The 17,481-nt window shown below is 50.1% G+C and overlaps 1 protein-coding gene across 2 annotated transcripts in view; it reads right to left on the reverse strand.

Moving 5' to 3' along the window:
• Positions 1-1,444, reverse strand: part of wnt5b (Wnt family member 5B) — a 90,261-nt gene extending 88,817 nt beyond the window's left edge. Inside the window, exon 1 of one of the 2 annotated variants that reach the window (XM_012958845.3) lies at positions 877-1,444. In XM_012958845.3, coding sequence (XP_012814299.1) covers positions 877-882 — 6 coding nt within the window. In that variant the 5' untranslated portion in view covers positions 883-1,444. 2 annotated transcript variants of the gene reach the window in all.
• Positions 1,445-17,481: the final 16,037 nt, after the last annotated feature.

Consider the following 17,481-nt stretch of genomic DNA (forward strand, 5'->3'; position numbering starts at 1 on the left):
TTCATACACCTTCCGCGCCTGTTCATTCTCAAATAACCAAAGGCACTTGGCAGGTGGTGAACAAAGAGTTAATTTATAAAGTCTGAAGGGGGGGGGGGGCTGATCCCATTCATTCCCACCACTTACAGATACACTACAGTACAAATAAATACCAACATATGATTGTTTCAGGCTGAATAACAGGGAGATACTCAACACCACTATAGAAATTGCCCCCCCTTTTGTTTGAATATATCCGATATATAATTATATATAATTGTCCCCCCCAGAATTGCAGTCGGGGCAGTTGGATTTACTTGGGGGGGATGATGGGTACCCTGCGGACTGTACCACTGAGGTGGGGTAACGGGGATGGAAAGGTACATCTGCTAAATGTTCTGCACATGAAAAGTTCTCTCTGTTCCCCTGTAGAGGGATTTTGGTTTAACCCTTGGTCCCACTGCTAAATATGCAGGCTTAAACCAGTATATGGGGGGGGGGGGGGGAGGGAGTGGCAGCAAAATGTATAAATAGGGGGGCAGGCAGGGGGTTGTTTATTCTAAAGTTGGGGTCCTTAGGATATGTGGCCCTAAGAAACATCTTGGGTGAACCTGGAAAGTTTAGGAACTTTAGGCAAATCCTCAGTGTATATATAGGGGTGCTGGTATGTGTGGCCCTAAGTCACATTTCTGGGGGGGGGGGGGTAAGAAAGGCCAAAAGGCCAGGGAGGATTGCTGTTGCCCCCAATACACCCAATGTATACAGCTGCAATCTGCATGTTATCTCCAAGCCAGCAACAGAATAGTTAATGCGATTAAGTTGCAATTGTACAATGCGATTAATGATTAACCCCTGTGCTGCTGGGTGCCTGCAGGGGGAGTCGGCACACGGACTTACCTGCATGTTCTCTGTAGCCCCCAGTTGGGGTGGAATGAAGGCTGGGTGCCACCTGTCGCTGCCGAGTGATATTCCAGCGATTTAGTCTTGGGAAGGGGACACCAGGCTTGGGGGGCAGATGGGCTTCTAGATCCAAGTGATGGGAAGTTTTGGGGGGGTATCCGACTCCCTGCGCCCCAGATCAGTGATAACTTGAGAGTCGCAATCCCAATAAATCGCGCTACTCTCCCTCCTTTCCAGCGACAAGTTTAACCCCCTACAAATAATTCCAGTATTTAGGGGTCTGATGAAGCCCCTCACACAGCCCGTACCGGGGATCCGCCAGGGATGTTCCACTCAGCCCAGCTGGTCGCTACCGATCCGAGAGTGCGACAGCTGCAGCGACTGTCCTGTCACTGTGCAACTTGGGTTTCACCGATCCATAAGCGCTACAGCTCCCCCTATGGCTGCCCCGTGTGTGTGGCTCTCAGGGAGCTGGCCCTGTGTGTGGCCCCTGGCCCTGTGTGTGGCCCCTCGGTGCTGCGATGAATTCCGTCCCGGACCAGCCAGTCCCTGTGTCACACTGAGCTGCGGCTGCAAGTTATGAGCGATCAGGGGCCGGCACATTGGGGCTGCTAGGTCCGCCTCCCCTCTCTATGCCCCGCCCCCTTTAGCTGCGACTCCGCCCCCAGCCCGGGAGAGAGATGGGGAAAGAGTGCGACTGGGAGTACAGAACGGAAGGTCTTGGAAGGAGAGAGTGGGGGTACAGAGTGATGGGGGAGCACAGTCATAGGGGGGGTACAGAGTGATGGGGGAGCACAGTCATAGGGGGGGTACAGAGTGATGTGAGGCACAGTCATAGGGGGGGTACAGAGTGATGGGGGGCACAGTGATAGGGGGGGCACAGAGTGATGGGGGGCACAGTGATGGGGGGGTACAGAGTGATGGGGGAGCATAGAGTGATGGGGGGCACAGTGATAGGGGGGACACAGAGTGATGGGGGGCACAGTGATAGGGGGGGCACAGAGTGATGGGGAAGCACAGTCATAGGGGGGGTACAGAGTGATGGGGGAGCACAGTCATAGGGGGGGTACAGAGTGATGGGGGAGCACAGTCATAGGGGGGGTACAGAGTGATGGGGGAGCACAGTCATAGGGGGGGTACAGAGTGATGGGGGAGCACAGTCATAGGGGGGGTACAGAGTGATGTGAGGCACAGTCATAGGGGGGGTACAGAGTGATGGGGGGCACAGTGATAGGGGGGGCACAGAGTGATGGGGGGCACAGTGATGGGGGGTACAGAGTGATGGGGGAGCATAGAGTGATGGGGGGCACAGTGATAGGGGGGACACAGAGTGATGGGGGGCACAGTGATAGGGGGGGCACAGAGTGATGGGGGAGCACAGTCATAGGGGGGGTACAGAGTGATGGGGGAGCACAGTCATAGGGGGGGTACAGAGTGATGGGGGAGCACAGTCATAGGGGGGGTACAGAGTGATGGGGGAGCATAGAGTGATGGGGGCACAGTGATAGGGGGGGCACAGAGTGATGGGGGGCACAGTGATAGGGGGGGCACAGAGTGATGGGGGGCACAGTGATAGGGGGGGCACAGAGTGATGGGGGGCACAGTGATAGGGGGGGCACAGAGTGATGGGGGGCACAGTGATAGGGGGGGTACAGAGTGATGGGGGGCACAGTGATAGGGGGGGCACAGAGTGATGGGGGGGCACAGTGATAGGGGGGGTACAGAGTGATGGGGGAGCATAGAGTGATGGGAGGCACAGTGATAGGGGGAGCACAGGAGCAGAGAGGGTTTGGGGGGAGAGAGTAGAGTGAGGGATAATAGGAGTAGAGTGGTGTTAAGAGGCCAGAATGATGGATGGGGCAGAATAGGACTGGGGGCAGAATAGGACTGGGGGCAGAGAGTGATGGACAGGAGAAAGAAGAGATATTGGGACTGGGGGGCAGAGAAGCGGGAATGGGGGAGTGAAGACTGATTGATGGGGTGCAGAACCAGACTGAAGAAATGAATGGATGTGGGGGTAGAGTGGGGTTGGGGGGCAGAAGAGTGACGGATGGGGCAGAATAGGAGTAGGAGGAAACAGGATTGGGGGACAGAAGTAATGGGAACAGGGGGTTGGGGGTAGAAAGTGATGGATGTAGGGCAGAGTTATACTGGGGATGAGGAATGAATGGGGGACATATTGGGGTTGGGGGCAAATAGGACTGGGGCAGAGAGTGCTTGATCCCATGAAGAAGAGAGTGGGACAGGGGGACAGAGCAATGGAAGATAGTGAGTATGGGGGACAGACTGATGATCGGGGGGAAGTGTGGGACTGGGGACAGGGAGTAAAGGAGAAGAGAGTGGGCATAGGACATGAGTGGGGAAGAGTGAGTGACATTAGGGAGGGTGAGATAGTGGGACTGGGGGAAGAATGTTATGGGAGTGGGGGGTGAGAGTGGGGAATAAAGAGTAATTAGGCACATCCCACTCTCTGCCCGGGTAACACTGGCACATCCCACTCTCTGCCCGGGTAACACTGGCACATCCCACTCTCTGCCCGGGTAACACTGGCACGTCCCACTCTGCCCGGGTAACACTGGCACATCCCACTCTCTGCCCGGGTAACACTGGCACGTCCCACTCTCTGCCCGGGTAACACTGGCACGTCCACTCTCTGCCCGGGTAACACTGGCACGTCCCACTCTCTGCCCGGGTAACACTGGCACGTCCCACTCTCTGCCCGGGTAACACTGGCACGTCCCACTCTCTGCCCGGGTAACACTGGCACGTCCCACTCTCTGCCCGGGTAACACTGGCACGTCCCACTCTCTGCCCGGGTAACACTGGCACGTCCCACTCTCTGCCCGGGTAACACTGGCACGTCCCACTCTCTGCCCGGGTAACACTGGCACGTCCCCTCTGCCGGTAACTGCACGTCCCCTCTGCCCGGGTAACACTGGCACGTCCCACTCTCTCTGCCCGGGTAACACTGGCACGTCCCACTCTCTGCCCGGGTAACACTGGCACGTCCCACTCTCTGCCCGGGTAACACTGGCACGTCCCACTCTCTGCCCGGGTAACACTGGCACGTCCCACTCTCTGCCCGGCTGGGGTACATCTGTGGTTACTCATCTTGCCCTTCGACCCATAGTGGTCACATAGATGCCCATTGCTGACTGAGCCTGTAACAGTCAGCCTTTATATGAACGGTTATTATGTTATAGATGGGGTGATTCTAATTTTTTAATTGGTTCCAACACTGTATTTGTTATGGGGGGGGGAGTCAGTCTAACTCTTTCTGGCCTCAAACTGAAAGTGTTATCTGTTTTTTGGGGGTCACTGACCCTAATAACCAAAAGGTATAGTGGCCCTTTGAATGGTTTTGGCTTTATAGTAACCCCCCCGTATTTCCCCCTCTGTCCGTATAACAGTGAGTATAACTGGGTGAGAGATACAGTTACACATTCCCCTGGCATTGCACAAGGTTTATTGGTGCAGATGAAGAACTCTCATATCTGCGATGGGATCTCTTTATAAGATCAGTAAGCGCTTAGGTTTCTTCCCTTCTCTTTATTTGCCCTTTATTAGTGCAATTAGAGTGTATTTATTAACTCGCTGATAACCGTCGGCTCATTTCCTACACCCGCGGCCTATGGGACTGATCCCAATCAGCCAGCCTATCATTCCTACTTCTCAGATACACGGCTGAGTTCATATTTCCCTGAATGTGCCGGGCCCTGGCATTTGCCCACCATTTGCCTTTTGGGAATGATCCCCGCGTGACCAGTGAGCGTACCAGCAGGGTGCCCCAGTAGGGTGTAAGCAATGATCATTGGAGCAGATTGTGCCCAGTGTACCTGTATGTCATTTAATTGGTTGGTAACATACTCCTGGTCCTTGGAAGGGTCTGTCATTATGATAAGGGCCAGAGAAAACCTCTTTGGGGATGCTGGGAGTTGTAGGCTAATAACTGGCGGCTGCTGGTTAGATACCCCAATACATCTAACCTTATTATACATCATATTGTACCAGGGTGCTTGCTGGGAGTTGTAGGCTAATAACTGGCGGCTGCTGGTTAGATACCCCAATACATCTAACCTTATTATACATCATATTGTACCAGGGTGCTTGCTGGGAGTTGTAGGCTAATAACTGGCGGCTGCTGGTTAGATACCCCAATACACCTAACCTTATTATACATCATATTGTACCAGGGTGCTTGCTGGGAGTTGTAGGCGAATAACTGGCGGCTGCTGGTTAGATACCCCAATACATCTAACCTTATTATACATCATATTGTACCAGGGTGCTTGCTGGGAGTTGTAGGCTAATAACTGGCGGCTGCTGGTTAGATACCCCAATACACCTAACCTTATTATACATAATATTGTACCAGGGTGCTTGCTGGGAGTTGTAGTCTAATAACTGGGGGCTGCTGGTTAGATACCCCAATACACCTAACCTTATTATACATAATATTGTACCAGGGTACCTGCTGGGAGTTGTAGGCTAGTAACTGGCGGCTGCTGGTTAGATACCCCAATACACCTAACCTTATTATACATAATATTGTACCAGGGTGCTTGCTGGGAGTTGTAGTTGCAGTCTGTCCCCTTACCTAGAACCATGGTGCCAGTGCTCCCCCCCCATCATGGCTGCTAGGAGGAACCCTTTAGCCTTTAGCCCAACCCCATATCTCCCCATGTCCCGACCTAAAGATTTCATTGTATTCCCTTGTGGGAACATCTCTATTCCCGTTGCGCAACGTTCGCTTTATAGGCAGGGAGACAAGTACATCGAGACAGTTATAAAGATAAAATAGGGTTTCTCCCGAGATAGAATGGACGGAGGCTGTTAGTACAAGGGGGGTACTGCAATAATTATTGATTCCGTCGCAGGGGGAGGGATCAGTTGGGTCTGTTATCTGCAGTAAAAGGGAGGTACATAGTGTATTTATCACAGGGGATAGAGAGGAACTCTATAGCTTCTAGAGGATTTAATATAAATATGCACCATTGCATCTGCCCCCCCCCCCCCCAATTTATCATTTTCTTTTGGAATAAAGGTCCCCATACACGGGCCGATTGTAGCTGACGATATGGGTCCTTTAGACCGACTCGGCAGCTTATCGGCCCGTGTATGGGCACTAACGAGGGGCCTGCCCGACTGATATCTGGCCTGAAATCGGGCAGATATCGATTGGGCAGGTTAGAAAATCTAGTCGGATCGGGGGCTGCGTCGGCTCGTTGATGCGGTCCCTGAACCGACTGCCCCATTGCCGCCAATATAATTCAATCGTTTGGCCCCAGGGCCAAACGACTGAATTGGCCTACAAGTTCCCCGATATCGCCCACCTGTAGGTGGGGATATCGGGTGAATATCCACTCACTTGGCGACCTCACCAAGCGAGCGAATCTTCACGTGTATGGGCACCTTAAAGGTCCCCATACACAGGCCAATAGCAGCTGCCGATATAGGTCCCTTAGACAGATTCGGCAGCTTATCGGCCCGTGTATGGGCACTACCGACGGGCCTGCCCGACCGATATCTGGCCTGAAATCGGCCATATCTCGATTGGGCAGGTTAGAAAATCTAGTCGGATCAGGGACCGCATTGGCTCGTTAATACTTTTCCTATACCTGCCATTATAATTACCCTAAATTCCCCCAATATCGCCCACCCATAGGTGGGGATATCGGGAGAAGATCCGCTTGCTTGGCGACATCACCAAACGAGCAGATCTTATGGGGACCTTAAGAGAGGGCTAATAATCTAAGAGGGACAATAGATATTAGATAACACTCTAATCTAGATTAGGATGTATAAGGCTTGGCGCAATCCCATTTCCCCACCTCCAATTGAGGTCCGTTAGAATGTATCTGCTTTTGGATAGGGGGAACCATGATGACCTATGATGATTTGTTGAGGTGCACCCCCCCCATGTACATTCATTAGATCCTCAGGTCATTGTTTCCAATACGGAAGAGTTGTTCTGATGGCTTTAAAGGCAGAGCAAAGGCTTCCGGCTCTCTATGGAAAGTTAGAAATGTTGGTTCCTTGAGGGAAAACCATACTTTATGCTTTGAGAGGGGGGATAACTGTAGGAGTTTGAAGTAGGAGAAGTTGGATGCCATATTCTTGATTAGTTTGGTAAGCTAGAACCTTCCAATAAGAACCAAGTGGTTATATTGGTCATTGAAGTGGAATGTAAACTGGAGATACTGGAGCTAAGCAAAGGCTTCCAGCTCTTTATGGAAAGTCGAAGGTTTTTGGTAGGAGGGTGAATAAGGAGAAGAAGCTGGAATGGCAGACGTTTAGCATTGGAAGAAGCTTGTAGGGAGAGGGTACAAACGTTTCTTGTCACACTATGTTTGTTTTTGGATTTCCAGGGAGAAATCAGGGTATAGCGATATTTTGGTATTTTCATAGGCCAGGTGACCTTCATCGGGCCATTGCTAACAGAGAGTCTCCATCTTTGGCATCTCTTGGGGGGGCACCTGGAATTGGGGCCCTCATTGGGATACAGTGGGCTCTTTCCATAGTAAAGGTATTGGAGAGATTCGATATCTGGAACGTGTTGCTTATCCATTTCTCCAAGAAGGAGCCCTCCACTCGTTCCGGAAAGCCCACTAGACGGATATTGTTGTGTCTTAAACGGTTTTCCAGGTCGTTGGCTTTGGTTTGCCATTGCGTGACTGCCTGCTGGAGCTTTTGTAGTGGGAGAGGGTTCTAGAGATTTTCTAGTGAGCTTATGCGTTGTTCTGCCTCCACCTCAGTTTTTGGATGTCATGCTTCAAAATGGAGAATTCTACTTTCAATTCCTCTGTTGTGGCTGTTAGAAGCGTGGTACTTACTGTACATCTCTAGTGGCTTTAATTTCGACCAGCAGATCGGTGAGAGAAGGTTCCACGGTCCTTGCTGGGCTGCCGGGAATTGATGGGCCTGTGTCGGCGCCATTTTGTACAGGCCTTTCTTCCCTGGCAAATCTCTCTAGTCGCCCAGCCATCTCCATCACTTTCTTCTGTGCTTTGTTTGGCCCCATTTTGTTGCACTGGGGAAGAGGAGTCTGGCTATTCACCTAAAGGTCCCCATACACGGGCCGATTGTAGCTGCCAATATGGGTCCCTGTGTAGGGGCACTACTGACGGGCCTGCCCGACCGACATCTGGCCTGAAATCGGGCAGATATCGATCGGGCAGGTTAGAAAATCTAGTCGGATCGGGGACCCCATCGGCTCATTGATGCGGTCCCCGGACCGACTTGGCCAAACGGGGGCCAAACGATTGAATTATCCTGGACTCTCCCAGTATTGCCCACCCTAAGGTGGGGATATCGGGAGAAGATCCGCTCGCTTGGCGACATCACCAAGCGAGCGGATCTGCCAGTGTATGGGGGCCTTTAGGCAACTCGGGGAGATTAGTCGCCTGCGAACAGGGAGTTTTGTTGCGGGCGACTTATTTCCCCGTGTGCCAGAGCCCTAAAGGGAAACTAAATCGCATTTGTATTTGAATGTTCGTTCTTTCTAATCTCAGGTGTAAGAACAAGGAGCACCCAGTCCCGTTTCCCCACATGTACTTATCTCTGCTGGTAACAATGCACAGCGCTGCAGTAAGTCAATATCAGCTCTTTGATGTACCCGTGTATTAATTCGTTAGCACCGTTTCATCTTCACAATCCCATAAACCCAAGATAAAGGGTGGAAAGATACAATAGGGCCGTTTCATACAAGATAAAGCCGCTTATCAGTAAATAGGTGGTTGTGTAATACTTATTAATTGAGTTTCTGATTTGGCCTATCAGTGCCAGGAAGGGAGGAACCAATCAGAGATGTTGGTAACAGTTATCCCTCCACCGTATTGTTTATTGATGTCCCGCTGATGTGATTACTTAATAAAAGTTTGATTATTAATGAACTCCAAGCATGAACTATAATAACCCATTAGCTTGCAAGTCAAATCCCCCCCCCCCCCCAGTGGGATATTGACAGCAGGCTCTGTGGATGCTCAGGGGCTCAGGCAATTTAGGGGACCCAGTAGAGGTACCTAGAACTTTCTAGGTATGCCAGTGTCAGCCACCTATTCAGTGGCGTTGTGACTAATGAAGGACCAGTAAGGTCACTTTCTGTCCTAAATGGGAAACACTGATTGCTCTGGGGAGCCATAGCTGGCTGAAGGTGAGGGGGCACAGGGAGCAGGGCCGCCATAAGAAATCACGGGGCCCCTAACAACAAAATTTTCTGGGCCCCCCTCCCTCAGGGCCCCTCTCATCAGTACAAAGGACACACAGACATAAAAAGTATCAGGACCCCCCTAACACAGTGTCCCCCTAATGCTATGCTGTCTAGGGCCCCCCATATACAGTGCCCCCAATTGCCCCCTGAAGCCTGTGCCCCCATACACAGTTCCCCCCATATGCTATGCTGGCCAGGGCCCCCCATATACAGTGCCCCCAATTGCCCCCTGAAGCCTGTGCCCCCATACACAGTTCCCCCCATATGCTATGCTGGCCAGGGCCCCCCATACACAGGGCCCCCCCTAACGCTATGCTGGCCAGGACCCCCTATACACAGTGCCCCCCTAACGCTATGCTGGCAAGGAGCCCCCATACACAGTGCCCCCATATACAGTGCCCCCCATACACAGTGCTACTTTGCCCCCAATCTGCGGCTTCTTCTTTGGCTTCTTCTGTGGTGGTGGCGACGACGACTTCGGCCTCCTCAGCCCCTTTTATAAGGTTCCGCCCCATGTGTACGGACGTCACACGTATGCACAGGGCGTGACCAATCAGATTGGATTACGGATAACAGGGCCCATAATAGATTAAAGGGGGCCCGAGCTAGTCAGAAACTGTAGCACAGCCGGGCCCCCTTTAAAAGTGAAGATTGCCCAGGCTGACTGTACCCCCCTGATGGTGGCCCTGACAGGGATAGTTTATCACAAGGGTCCCTGAAGAGATTCCTAGCAAGGAAAGTTATAGTTGCCCTTTAAGAGAGGGTCACTATCAGGGGTACAGTAAGGGAGCTGGGGCAACTGCAAACAATAAATGGTGCAGATTCAAAGCGATTGGATGATGGATCTGATCACATGACACTGAGCTGCCTGTGGCTCTGGCTCCTCTGGTCTAAGGTGGAGAGAGTGACTATAGTTTTAGCTGGGGGGCCCCCATTTAGTAAAAATTTGCCTCTGTCCTGGGCCCATGAGTACTGGAAAACAGATGCCATTTCTTTCTATGGTGCAGGCCACATGGAGCTGAATGTTTCCCAATGCTCTGGGCTGAGGGAAGAACCCGAGGAGGAGGGGGGCACTGCCCAAACTGTACCTGGTCCCCTTTTGTTTTATCATTATGGCTCCAAAAATAAAATAAATGCCCCAGATACAGCCTGAGCATCTGTTCCAGGGAAATCTACTTTATTTTATAATTATTCATCTTATTTTCTGGATCTCTTTGGCTGTCCGGAAATAATTCTGTCCCTGAGTCAGAGGCAGCCAATTAATGAGTCTAATTAGGCTACTGGGTGAGTCTGGAGATTAACCCGGGATGAGATGCCTTGAAAAGCAAACAACATTTATCTGGGCTGAGGCCCAGCTGCGCACAGCGTCCCGGGGGGGCCTATTCTCTAGCAGTGAGGGGCCAGGGGGCTTCTACCAGGGGTCATAGTGCAGGTATCGGACCCCTTATCCAGAAAGTTCCAAATTACGGAAAGGTCATGTGATGATTCCCTTTTCTCTTTAATAATAAAACAGTACCTGTACTTGATCCCAACTAAGATATAATTACCCCTTATTGGGGCAGAACAGCCCTATTGGGTTTATTTCATGGTTAAATGATTCCCTTTTCTCTGTAATAATAAAACAGTACCTGTACTTGATCCCAACTAAGATATAATTACCCCTTATTGGGGGCAGAACAGCCCTATTGGGGTTATTTAATGGTTAAATGATTCCCTTTTCTCTGTAATAATAAAACAGTACCTGTACTTGATCCCAACTAAGATATAATTACCCCTTATTGGGGGCAGAACAGCCCTATTGGGTTTATGCCATACCTGTACCATATCTAATACACTCTAAGCAAACTGGAAACTATACAGTAATATTGTATAATACTGTAGATCATCTAAGCAAACAACATGGCAGCTCCTACATATGTATAAATACAAAGAGTGAATGATTTTATGTTGGGGCCTTCGGGTTATGACCCAGACCAAGATATTTTTATTACAAATGTATTTATTTCCCAGGTCCGTACCCGTGACACTGGCCATTGTAGGAATGTTGGTTCTCACGGAGTCCGGCCGCGGGTTTCGGGATTGATGGGCCCACAGCCGGCGCCTCCCGGGGGGAATGAATAGCCGGGGGGACACCAGAAGTAATTGGATGGCAGCCTGCGGCTCTTTTATGGAGCAAGTTCATTGTACGGAGTCACAATCCTAGCGCCTCGGGGAGGGGGCAGGTTTATACGTTCTGCCCGGGGGGGGGGGGGTTGTTCCTTTGTGGGAAGCGGATTGTTTGGGGGGGCTAGAGGGGCCCAAGTAATTGCTATGAGACACATAATGAGGAATGTTCCGACACGTAAAGATAGTTTTATTTTTTCATTTAATGAACCTTTCCTTGGCTTTTGCGCGGCAACAATTGGGATTTTTTCTTCACTTAAGGAATTTATTTATGTCCCACCCACTGCTTGAGTGACAGAATTCCTGCCCCTTCCCCTGTGAGCTCCCATTAGTCTTCTAGTCCCACCCACTGCTTGAGTGACAGAATTCCTGGCCCTTCCCCTGTGAGCTCCCATCAGTGTTCTAGTCCCACCCACTGCTTGAGTGACAGAATTCCTGGCCCTTCCCCTGTGAGCTCCCATCAGAGTTCCCTAGTCCCACCCACTGCTTGAGTGACAGAATTCCTGGCCCTTCCCCTGTGAGCTCCCATCAGTCTTCTAGTCCCGCCCACTGCTTGAGTGACAGAATTCCTGGCCCTTCCCCTGTGAGCTCCCATCAGAGTTCCCTAGTCCCACCCACTGCTTGAGTGACAGAATTCCTGGCCCTTCCCCTGTGAGCTCCCATCAGTCTTCTAGTCCCGCCCACTGCTTGAGTGACAGAATTCCTGGCCCTTCCCCTGTGAGCTCCCATCAGTGTTCTAGTCCCACCCACTGCTTGAGTGACAGACTGCCTGCTCATCCACCTGTAAGCTCCCATCAGAGTGTTCTATTCCCACTCAATGTTGAGTGACAGACTCCTTACTTCTCTCCTGTAAGATGCCATCAGAGTTTCCTAGTCCCACCCACTGCTTAAGTTAAAAAACTCCCTGCCCCAACCCCTGTAAGCCCCATTCAGATTGTTCTAGTCCCACCCACTGCTTGAGTTAGAGAATCCCAGCCCCATCCCCTGTAAGCTTCCATCAGAGTCTTCTACTCCCACTCAATGCTTGAGTAACAGACTCCTTACTTCTCCCCCTATAAGATGCCATCAGAGTTTCTTAGTCCAGCCCACTGCTTGTTACATAATCCAGCCCCTTCCCCTGCTCCCATCAGAGTGTTCTACTCCTACTCAATGCTTGAGTGACAGACTCCTTATTTCCACCCCTGTAAGATGCCATTGGAGTTTCCTAGTCCAGCCCACTGGTTGAGTTACAGACTTCCTTGCCCCAACCCCTGAAAGCCCCAATCAGATTGTTCTAGTCCAGCCCACTTCTTGAGTTACAGAATCCCAGGCTCTTACCCTGTAAGCTCCCATTAGAGTGTTCTACTGCCACTCATTGCTTGGGTGACAGACTCCTTGCTTCTCCCCTGTAAGATGCCATCAGAGTTTCCTAGTCCAGCCCACTGCTGGAGTTACAGAATCCCAACCCCTTCCCCTGTAAGATGCCATCAGAGTTTTCCAGTCCCACCCACTGCATGAGTTACAGACTCCCTGCCCCAACCTCTGTAAGCCCCAATCAGATTGTTCTAGCCCAGCCCACTGATTGAATTACAGAATCCCAGCCCCTTCCCCTGTAAGCTCCCATCAGAGTCTTCTACTCCCACTCAATGGACTCCTAGCTTCTTCCCTGTAAGGTGCCATCAGAGTTCCTTAGTCCCACCCACTGCTTGAGTCACAGACTCCCTGCCCCAACCCCTGTAACCTGCTGAAGTCCTCTAGTCCTGACTACTTCCAAGCCTGTTCTTGGGGTGCACAGATGCACATATCGGGGTTGGGGGGACCTGAAAACTTTTTAAACCAGGCGCCATGGAAGATGATTCTGGGGGGGGGGGGGGTTGTTTATGTTGCTGCCCGACTCTTTTCCCATGTACCCCCAGCTCCCCGCATTAATGTTTCAGACTATATCTATATTTGGTTATATAATCGCGCGCTCTCATTGGTCCAAACCTTCTGGCCGGCAGACATAGCCCAATGATGTGTCTTTTCGTATAAATACTGAGGCATCCCAGGAATGACATTTATAATTTCACTGGCGACATAATAGGATATTTTGGGAGCTGCCATGTGGCTAAAGAAACATGCAGAGATTACTGTCACGTAATTCCAGATGCCACATCAGTGCAGCGGCACATCATCTGCCCCCGTCACCTCGCCGCGCCGTCGGGGCTACGGAATATTTGGCACCAATATCGGAATATTTTTTGTTGTGGGAGCCAATGATTTCAAAATAAAAACGATGAGGTGTCGTCCCCTCTTGGCCAACGACCTTGGATTGGAATTAAAATTTATTAAGTGGGGTTTTTTTTTTTTTTTCCGGAAATTCTCAGGATCGTACTGGGAATAATATCGGCGCGGTATCCATGGAGACAGCGAGTACAAACACATTGTAGAAGGGTTGAAAAGCAGCGACCAATCAGAGGTTTGACCAATCACAGATAGATATGGTCCATGTGGGGGTATGACCCTGGGAGTTAATGTTCCCCCTGTGGATACGTTGCTGATTGGTCTGTATTGATTACGGTAGATCCTTACCTACTTCACTGATAGGGTTCTATAGCCCTAAGGACTATAACCTCACAGGCCTAAGCATTAGACCGACTTGGCAGGTTATTGGCACGTGTATGGGCACTAACGACGGGCCTGTCCGACTGATATCTGGGCAGATATTGATCGGGCAGGGCAATATCGGGTGGGCGATATCGGGCAAGTCCAAGCTAATTAGCACAATGAGCTCGTTGATGTGTCCCGGAACTGACTTTGCCTATTCCCGTCGTGCTATATTGGTCCCTTAAGGTCCCCATACACGGTAAGATGTCGCCAAGCGAGCGGATCTTCCCCCGATATCCCCACCTACGGGTGGGCGATATTGGGGAGCTTGAAGTTAAAAAAAAAATAAAATAATCCGATCGTTTGGCCCTGGGGCCAAACGATTGGATTATGTAGGCGGCAATGGGGCAGTTGGTTCGGGGGCCGCATCAACAAGCCGATGAGGTCCCAGATCCGACTGGATTTTCTAACCTGGCTGCTCAATTTCAGGCCAGATATCGGTCGGGCAGGCCCGTCGTTAGTGCCCATACACGGGCTGATAAGCTGCCGAATTGGTCCAAGGGACCCATATCAGCAGCTACTATCGGCCCGTGTATGGGGACCTTTAGACCGACTCGGCAGCTTATTGGCCCGTGTACGGGCATTAACGACGGGCCTGCCCGACTGATATCTGGCCTGAAATTGATCTGGCAGGGCGATATCGGGTCGTCCGTATCGGGCGAATCCGTCGAATTAACACGACGGATTAGCACGATGAGCTCGTTGATGTGGTCCCTGAACCGACTTCACCTATACCCGTCGTGCTAATTTGATCGTTTGGCCCCGAATTAGCCTGGATTCGCCCGATATTGCCCACCCCGTAGGTTTCCAATCAACATAGGGGCTACGGATATAAAAGGTTGGGGATCCCTGATCTAAGCTATAGAACTACGGGTGATAGATATATAGTGGGTTATTAGCCAGCACATATATACATGTATAGGCTTAGTTAGAATACCAGGAGGTTGGTTAAATTGCTTGGCATTGGGCTCCAAGTCTGTTGTCTCTCGGCTATTTGCTTGAAAGGGCCTTGTGTGCAAATAATAAGCCTATTTTCCCTTTACTCGCTGCTTTGTGCCCTTGACCTAGATGAACCCAACCAATTATCCAGTTGTTGCCCCACTACCCAATGCACTAATGATACAGCTTATTTTCACAGCTTGTGATCTCCCGGGGCCCTCGGCAACCAAAGCCTCGCAGGGATCAGTCATATGGAACCATCCTCCCAATTAGTACGTGACCTCTTCAGCGCGGCTAACTCCACGGGTCATCACGTGATGCTTCTAACCCCCGGCTTGTCTTTCAGCTATGATATTGTGGACCACACACATCAACTCAATCCTCCTGGAACATGGATAATTTGTCTAAACTCCTTTAATGTTCAGAATGAGCATCACGTAGGCAGCCATAACGAACCTGTATGACAGTGTAGCCAACCAAAAACTCCCAACTCACACCACATATCAGCAATGAGGGGTTTGATGGAGGGTCAATCTACAAGCAGGGTCTCTCCTCTTTGGTGATGACCAATGATCCAACCTTCAGTGAGTGGATGGCTCCCCAACATTTTTTTTTTACCCCTAAGCTACATTCAAAGGGAAAAAGAGTTGGGGAGCAACTCAAGTATAAAAAAAAGTTCTTGGGATGCCATATAAGAGCTTTAATAGGCTAATTGGTAGCCCCTACATCAGGGATCCCCAACCTTTTATACCAGTGAGCCACATTCAAATGGAAAAAGTGTTGGGGAGCAACACAAGCATGAGTAAAGTTCCTGGGGGTGTCAATAAGAGCTGTAACTGGCTATCTGGTAGCCCCTATTTGGGCTGGAAGCCTACAGAAGGCTCTGTTTGACATTATACTTTGTTTTTATGCAACCAAAACCACAAATTCAAGAATGAGCACCTACTTTGAGGTCACTGGGAGCAATGTCCAAGGGGTTGGGGAGCAACATGTTACCCCCGAGCCACTGGTTGGGGATCACTGCCCTACATGGACTGGCAGCCTACAGGAGTTTCTGTTTGGCAGTACACCTGGTTTTTATTCAACCAAAACTTGCCCCCAAGTCAGGAATTCAAAAATAACTCCCTGGTTTGGGGGCACTGAGAGCAGCATCCAAGGGGTTGGGGAGCAACATGTTGCCCCGGAGCCATTGGTTGGGGATCAGTGGTCTAGTACATAAAGTAAAGGACTGTTGGGTTGGGATGTGATGGTTGAATGGTTGGTTGAGTGGACAGTGTATCCAGTTGGCCCATGTATGGCCGTCTTTAGCGGTTTTACTTTGGAGCTGGCCAAAGAGGTTCTCAACCAACAGGAGATCTTGAATTTACTCAATCAACCATCACATCCCAAACCAACGTAAAGTCAAGATCTCTTGTTGGTTGAGAACCTCTTTGGCCAGCTCCAATGTAAAATATCTAAAGATGGCCATACATGGGCCAACTGGATACACTCTCTACTCAATCAACCATCACATCCCAAACCAACGTAAATTCAAGATCTCCTGTTGGTTGAGAACCTCTTTGGCCAACTCCAATGTAAAATATCTAAAGATGGCCATACATGGGCCAACTGGGTACACTCTCTACTCAATCAACCATCACATCCCAAACCAACGTAGAGAGTGTATCCAGTTGGCCCATGTATGGCCATCTTTAGATATTTTACATTGGAGCTGGCCAAAGAGGTTCTCAACCAACAGGAGATCTTGACTTTACGTTGGTTTGGGATGTGATGGTTGAATGGTTGATTGAGTGGAGTGTACCCAGTTGGCCCATGTATCTTTAGATATTTTACATTGGAGTTGGCCAAAGAGGTTCTCAACCAACAGGAGATCTTGGCGGGACAATCCGACGCACATTCTTTACAATTGTATTTTAGTTCCGCAGATGGAAAAGAACGAACAACTTGTTTTTATCTTAATTTTTTTTATTATTTTTATTTTTTGGCATCCTGTGTCAGGGAAAAAAAATACATGTATAAAGACAGGGTGGATAACAACATTAAAAACGCCGTAACGCCAGAGGCCGGACATTGCAACGTGGCCCCCGCGCGGCGCAGATGGAACACAGGGAACACCTCCGGCTCAGGAAAGAAAATTTTTTTTCGGGGGTTGGGGGGGGGGGGGGGGAATTAGTAAGAATAAAAAGAAATATTTGTACAACATTTTAAAAAAAGGCACGAGACAGGCCAATATAAAATAAAGTGGGGGGGGGGGGGGGACAACGGAAAGACACAGCGGTTCAACACTTTTACTGCCAATACGGTGCAAAAACCAACAATGCCGACTCTACTAGCAGCAAAAGGGTTAACTTCCTTATTATTTATAGATATTTATATATATGACACAACAAAAAAAAAACCAGAGGAGCAGCAAATCTATCACCCCTTAATCATTTTGGACCTACTCGTTGCTGGACATTCAATGGAGACCACCGTTTACTAGGCCAGGGCAACCTAGTTGGCAAGGAATTGTGGGAGTTGTAGTTCTGTGACATTGCCAAAGGGTGTCTATCCCTGTTCCAGCTCCCCACTGGTGTATCAAAGCAACAGCCCCCCTCTAATACATTCATTTGCCATCTCGAAGCCCCTCCTTCCTCCCGTGGAGGACACGTGGAATATTGGCTCTG

Source organism: Xenopus tropicalis, chromosome 3 (assembly GCF_000004195.4).
Source record: "Xenopus tropicalis strain Nigerian chromosome 3, UCB_Xtro_10.0, whole genome shotgun sequence".
NCBI classification, from domain to species: domain Eukaryota; kingdom Metazoa; phylum Chordata; class Amphibia; order Anura; family Pipidae; genus Xenopus; species Xenopus tropicalis.